This window comes from Montipora capricornis, chromosome 1 (genome assembly GCF_036669925.1).
Source record: "Montipora capricornis isolate CH-2021 chromosome 1, ASM3666992v2, whole genome shotgun sequence".
Lineage (NCBI taxonomy): Eukaryota > Metazoa > Cnidaria > Anthozoa > Scleractinia > Acroporidae > Montipora > Montipora capricornis.
Genome location: NC_090883.1, coordinates 28,199,671 through 28,207,170, shown reverse-complemented (window position 1 = coordinate 28,207,170; position 7,500 = coordinate 28,199,671). Strand labels below are relative to the sequence as shown.

The 7,500-nt window shown below is 40.3% G+C and overlaps 1 protein-coding gene across 2 annotated transcripts in view; it reads left to right on the top strand.

Annotated features, from left to right (window-relative positions):
* LOC138037644 (polyubiquitin-C-like) overlaps nt 1-7,007 on the top strand; it is a 22,029-nt gene extending 15,022 nt beyond the window's left edge. For both annotated transcript variants that reach the window (XM_068883548.1, XM_068883553.1), the window contains exons 3-4: nt 183-731; nt 4,205-7,007. In XM_068883548.1, the coding sequence (XP_068739649.1) occupies nt 183-731; nt 4,205-6,537 (2,882 nt within the window). In that variant the 3' untranslated portion in view covers nt 6,538-7,007. The remainder of the gene's footprint in view (nt 1-182; nt 732-4,204) is intronic.
* Nucleotides 7,008-7,500: the final 493 nt, after the last annotated feature.

The window sequence follows — 7,500 nt, the reverse complement described above, 5'->3', positions numbered from 1 at the left end:
CATGTACCATTTAAGGTAAAACAGAGGTATAGCGGCTAATAACTGAGATGCACTGAGCCAATAAGAAAGCTAGAAATGCATTATCCGAGGCTGAGAATTTAATAAACCTTTTAATAATTCTGGCATCTCATTTCATGTATGGTTTCGTGGCCATGTCTAATTCACAATTTTATTTTCAAAAGCTCGTCTTCGACTTCAAATTGATTGTGAGGCTATCACTGGAGCTAGTGCACAGACAGGCACAGGGACATTAGTAACTCCACAGCAACCCCAAGAAGTTATTCAGGGAGCGAGAGGAATGCCTAGCTCCTCAAATGAACAGCGTGCAGTGGTTACGCCCCGTTTAGCAGCAGAAAATGAATTATGTGGAGGCAATCAATTTACAGAGATTGATACACAAGCAGTTTTAAATACCATTGCCTACAGAACCTTTCAGAGATTAGATCCATCAACACCGGAGCAAATGAATGAGTTTGTACTCTATCTTGAAAGGGTGCACAAAGCCTTGGTTGTTAGTGTAAAGTCAGGAAGCTTAGTAATCACTGTGGAAGTAAGTTCTCTGCAGAGCCTGGAGGACCTGTGGGAAGATTATTGCTTAGGTCATGTGAATAAAATGGCTCAGAAATATCTCTTGACAAAGGAGATTCTGAAGGAGTTTGGCCTGCTTGAGGTGAAATTGACAACATTCATCGCTGAAGAGGAGTACAGAGCTTGTCAAGAGTATTTTTCTGGTGAGTTCAATAGAAAATGTGACACAAAGACAGTGGGGAGTTGAAGTAACTATAACGACAACAGCGATGGGAATGACACAAAAAATATTGCTTGTGTACGTGATCAGGGATTATGTTTTTTAACCAAAACAAAATAAGATGTTTGCGTAAAAATTGAGTTCAATTCCCAGTTTATTAGTTTTGGGACACCAACATGGCAGCTGGGACATCACGTGTTTATAAAGCGTTTTCAGGTGACATCATGGCAGCCATGTTGGTGGAGCAAAAGAAAGAAACGGCATCCATGTTGGAGGAGGGAAAAATTCTTTTGGGAATTGAACTCCATTTTCACGCAAATTCTTCCTTTTGTTTCAGGAAACCAATGTGGCTGTCAATAAGTTATATTATCTTTATGCTAATTAGACTCACCAGCCTCATTTTAAAGCAAAAATTCTTTTCGATTTTTTTACATGCAAACGAGGCCTACTGAGGACAATTAGCATAAAGAGAAAAGAATAATTTATTAGCCGCTATTTATGAATTTGTTGTATGCTCTTCTGGTTTTAATGAGAAAAAAGGTGTAGTGCTGCACTTGGGTATTGCATTTTTGGTACATTTCTTCACCGTCCTCCGCAAAACACGCAGATTCATGGTTCCGCGGACTCGGTACACGTGCATTTGAATTACTTATTCTCCTTGGTAGCTTCAACAGTGCCATTCGCATTACCTTTTGTTTCTGGATAGCCAAATTGCGATTGCCGAGCAAGTGAGAATAAGAAATGGTAGTTATCATAAGGACAAGTACAGTCGGCCGAGGAAAGAAAGGAACGTTCAAGAGGGTTTTGCGACTTTCGTTCCCCTGTGCTAGGCGCTGGCTATTTTTGTTTGCTTTGCGTTCTGATTTTATGAACTCGCTTGATACAACCAAAATTCCGTACTGATTACTTCATTTTGTGGATGGCTGAGGAGTGTAATTCCATTTAAATTCCCAATCTTTCGTTCATGTTTCTGTCCAGGAAACTTGGCTTTTCGACAAAAGAATTTAAGATAAGGCGACATTTCCCGGAATCATTTCCATATATTAGGTCAAACATGGGTATAATTTGTAAATAAACCCCTTCTGGCGCTGGTATGTCGGCTGGTAATGTCCGTGGCTGAGGGATTGTCCGAAATATTTGGCCGAGAAGCGAAGCTTCGAAGGCAAATATGATGAAAACATAAGACGAATTCTAATATTTACAACAACCTAAAAGTTTGATGCTTCTGTACTAGTACGACTGCACTTGAACGAAACTAACCTTTTTCAAATTATAATTTTCTTTCGTAAACTGAAATGATACCTTTGTCTTAAAGGGAACGTTCACTTCTACAAAAACGTTACTTTAAATCACAGGAAATAACCTTTGCAGTCAAATCTGTCTAAATTTCTTTCAAAGAAAGCCTTTGTATCCAAAATCAGTAAGTTTTAGAATCGCCTATTTTTGTTTCCAAACTTCGCCGGCGCCGCCATCTTGAATAATTGTGGCGTCTTACGGTTGCCCTATTGTTATTAGGCAAAAGCACTTTGTGTTAGAACAATAGGGCAACCGTAACACGTCACAATTATATATTCAAGTTGGCGGCGCCCGCGAAATTTGGAAGTGAAAATAAGCGATTTTAAAATTCAGTTGTCCTGATATAAACACTTTCTGTAGCAAGAGTGGAGGTTCCCTTTAACCAAAACCGAAGGATACACGTTAAACATTTACAGTGAACTTAAACCTAGTATACTCTAAATTCAGGGGGTGAAGAGGAATGATGGAATAAGAATAACATCTTTTTTATGTTGGAATAGTGGAATAATGTCATTTACGGGGCGGAATAACGGAATAACGACTTCCTTTGGAATAATGAAATAAGTTTTTCAACGGAATAAAGAGTTCTTTTTTACTGGAAACATAGAAGAACGAAAATTTTCGAGTTGGAATAATGAAATACCGAACACCCGATTATTCCTCTTCACCCCCCCCCCCCCCCTCCCTCCCCCGATCTAAATAGTCACAATTAATTCCGTCATAGTTGAGTTCTTCGAATCGGTTCTTTCAGACACCTTGTGCAACAAACCGAATATGAACAAAACTGGAACACTCACCCAAAACACCACTAAGCTTTCTATTAATTTTCTCTTAATTTTCTCTCTCGAGCTTTCCTTCTTGCGTTCGTTTGCCTCGGCAGTTCGCTGTATGGCTCGTAACTTTCCCTATTTTTTTCCTCGCTTTCCTTTACAGCGCTAGCTGTTCCCTCTTAAATATATTGTCTTGCTTACCGCCACCGACAGAGGAGTTTTGCCGTCGAACTTTCAGTGGATGTTTCCTACTAATGTGTTTAGCAGTGATCTCTTGGCATCCATCTACTCTTCCGACCGTTTCAAGAATACATTTATTATAACCTCAAGTGTTAAAAGAAATAATGAACATTGACTTTAACATTGATATTTTAATTGGATTTATAATCAATACAATTTATACTTAGTTTTGTAATTTTATCTCTTTTAGTTTTATGAATATGTAATTCAGCCTTCACGGGCTGCCATTTATTTAGTCAATAAACTATCTAACTAACTATCTAACTATCTAACTACTCTTCCATTCACCTTCTTCTCCTCAAATGATTAGTCTTCTTCGACTCGTTCGTCTTCTTTCCTTCAGCTGTGCACCCACTCCGACCAAAAACAACGATACTTCTATACACGAATAATTACTGGGAAAATGGAAATGGAAATGGAAATGGAAATGGAATTTGTTTACCCACGGAACACCTTAAGAGCACTCAGGAGCTCGTTCAACATTTGTCCGTGCATTCCGGATAGAATTTGGAATTTGGCAGTGTTGGTTTTTCTGGAGAGGGGAAAACCTGAGTACCCGGAGAAAAACCTCTCAGAGCAATGAGAGAACCAACAACAAAATCAACTCACATATGGCGCCGAGACCGGGAATCGAACCCGGGCCACGTTGATGGAAAGCGAGTGCCCTCACGACTGCCCCACCCCTGCTCTAACTTCTATAATTAGCACATATGTTCGTTACATACGTATTGTTAACACGGTACCATACATTCCTATATTTACAACATCATACCAAATCAACACTTAAGGGACAATCAGCTTACAAACATAACTTACAATACGTGATACTGCGACGGCGATAAACACTGCATCATTAACACTAAAAGGTAACAAAATAGTAAGACAAAAAACCGGAACGAATGAAGTCTAATTACAAAGATAAAGAATGGAAAATTCCGTCACAGTCCAGTTGTTTAAAACACGATTGAATTAATCCTTGGTTATTGTGAGCTTTGATTCCAGTTTCTATACAACTTGTTAAAGGGTTTTTCAACGCATTGTTTTGGGGTGGTCTCGTTGGTGCCGTCGTCGTTGCACAGGCACCCTATTTTAGGTTCAAGTTTTCTATACTGATGATTTTGTCACTGAAAGTGAATCTGTATTGTTTCAGGACGTCGACTTGAGGGATCTCAGAGCGCCACACAATTAACAGATGAGCAAGGCAAACTCTCAGAGAAGATTAAAATGATGAAAATGTCGGCAACAACGATGGAAAGTAATCTTGAGGTATCCAAGGCAGTTGATCTATCAAGACAACAAAAGGATGTTGACTGGGTTCCTGGGTTGGCCCTTTATTCGCCTGTCGTGGAGGGTGACAAGGCAAAACAACTGTCAGAAGAGGATTATACCCTGAGTCAGGGAAATATTCCCACAAAGGCTACCCGACCCTTGGGTCTTCCAGAGGAAATGGAAATCTTTGTCATGACTCCTTATGGACTCATCACTTTAGAAGTCGGACCAAATGATTCTGTTGAGAAAGTAAAGACCAAAATTTTGGAGAAAAAAGGGATACCAACCAACAAACAAAAACTTACTTTTGGTGGCAGGAAACTGAAAGATGGCCGCACTCTAGCTGACTACAACATTCAGAAGGAATCCACACTTCATTTGGCGTTACGATTCCGTAGTGGTATGCAAATCTTTGTCAAAACGGTCACTGGTAAAACTATCACTCTAGAAGTCGAGCCAAGCGATTCTATTGAAAACGTGAAGACGAAAGTTACGGACAAAGAAGGGATACCACCCGATCAACAAAGACTTACCTTTGCTGGCAGGAAACTGAAAGATGGCCGCACTCTAGCTTACTACAACATTCAGAAGGAATCCACACTTCATTTGGCGTTACGATTCCGTAGTGCTATGCAAATCTTTGTCAAAACGGTCACTGGTAAAACTATCACTCTAGAAGTCGAGCCAAGCGAGTCTATTGAAAACGTGAAGACGAAAGTTACGGACAAAGAAGGGATACCACCCGATCAACAAAGACTTATCTTTGCTGGCAAGGAACTGGAAGATGGCCGCACTGTAGCTGACTACAACATTCAGAAGGAATCCACACTTCATTTGGCGTTACGATTCCGTAGTGCTATGCAAATCTTTGTCAAAACGGTCACTGGTAAAACTATCACTCTAGAAGTCGAGCCAAGCGAGTCTATTGAAAACGTGAAGACGAAAGTTACGGACAAAGAAGGGATACCACCCGATCAACAAAGACTTATCTTTGCTGGCAAGGAACTGAAAGATGGCCGCACTCTAGCTGACTACAACATTCAGAAGGAATCCACACTTCATTTGGCGTTACGATTCCGTAGTGGTATGCAAATCTTTGTCAAAACGGTCACTGGTAAAACTATCACTCTAGAAGTCGAGCCAAGCGAGTCTATTGAAAACGTGAAGACGAAAGTTACGGACAAAGAAGGGATACCACCCGATCAACAAAGACTTATCTTTGCTGGCAAGGAACTGGAAGATGGCCGCACTGTAGCTGACTACAACATTCAGAAGGAATCTACACTTCATTTGGCGTTACGATTCCGCAGTGGTATGCAGATCTTTGTCAAAATGGTCACTGGTAAAACTATCACTCTAGAAGTCGAGCCAAGCGATTCTATTGAAAACGTGAAGACGAAAGTTACGGACAAAGAAGGGATACCACCCGAACAACAAAGACTTCTCTTTGCTGGCAAAGAACTGGATGATGGCCGCACTGTAGCTGACTCCAACATTCAGAAGGAATCCACACTTCATTTGGCGTTACGATTCCGTAGTGGTATGCAGATCTTTGTCAAAACGCTCACTGGTAAAACTATCACTCTAGAAGTCGAGCCAAGCGAGTCTATTGAAAACGTGAAGACGAAAGTTACGAACAAAGAAGGGATACCACCCGACCAACAAAAACTTATCTTTGCTGGCGAGATACTGGAAGATGGCCGCACTCTAGCTGACTACAACATTCAGAAGGAATCCACACTGCATCTGAAGTTGCGACTCCGTGATGGCATGCAAATTTTCGCAAAGTTGCTGAATGGAAAGCTGTTCGCGTTAGAAGTGGAACCCGATGAGCTTATCGAGAACGTGAAGATGAAGATTCAGGCCATGGTAGGCATCTCCCCTGATGAACAGGAGCTTATTGGTGACGGGAGGAAGCTCGAAAATGGTCGAACTTTGCGTTACTACAATATTCAGAAAGATTTTACTTTGACCGTTGTTTTAGTCATGGACATTTATGTAACATTTCCATCAACTGAAAGGGTATTACCGCTGGCAATCAAATCAAGCGATACCATCAGGGATCTGAAGAACAAAATTCAAGCCCAAGAAGGATTTCTGGCTGAGAAACAGATTCTCATGTTTAATAGCGAGGAACTGAAAGATAGCTGCATCGTGGCAGACTACAACATTCAGAATGGCTCTCTCCTGCTTGGTCTTCCGGGAAAGCGATAGAGATCGAAAATGCGTTTTAAGTTAATTAATCAAAGAGTAGATCACATTTCAGAGAAAGCAGCAGAATCGTGATTTTCAAAGAGGTCAACTCAAATGTTTTAACGGTAAAATCCTTTATAAAAGTTATTAATAATTCATGAAGGAGTAAGCCAATTCAAAAAATGCAATTTGAGTCACGTGAATGTCACTGTAAACCCAATGCAAACTGTAACTGTGTGAAAGCTCGGGAAGCGCTTGAAAAGGTAGCAAGGAAAAACTGGGGTTTGTGAACTAATAATGAATTATTGCTCTCGAATAAGTATTCTGTATCAACTTGATACAAAATACTAACGAGATGCTTCCGTGAAGCATACACTGGGTTGCCTGTGGTACGTGCTACAGAAAATCAGAAGGCACTGAATTGTGTGGTATTGAAATACAGCATTCCAGTCTCTGAAGAATAACAAATAAAAGAGAAGCGAGAAACATTGGCTTCGGGGCTGACATGTTGATAATTTTCAACAGGGGCACCCAACGTCAATTTTCGGAAAATATCTGTTCGGAAGACGATTTGATATCTAGAATTTTCGGAACATTTGTTCTAAAATTTCTTGCTTGCCTGCCTGTCCTAGGATTTTCGAACATCTAAAAAATGAAATAATTGCCCATTTTTGACGGATTTTTACCCTGAAAAGGTCACCTAGAATTTTCGGGAGACCTTTTTCTGGCTGAAATTTTCGAAAAGGTATGTTTTGATCCTTATAATTTTCGGATCACTAGACTTTCAGCTAGGAAATCCGAACAGATAAAAACAATTTAGGAGATAACAATATGCCTATATCTACCGTTTAAACACCAAAACACGTTTAACAATGCTATGTTTAAGTGGTTTTGAACTATATTCTCGTTGGGTGCCCCTGTTTCAAGTTCCCTCACAACTTCTTTTCACCACAAGTGTGCCCTCTGAGCATCTGACAGCTTTGT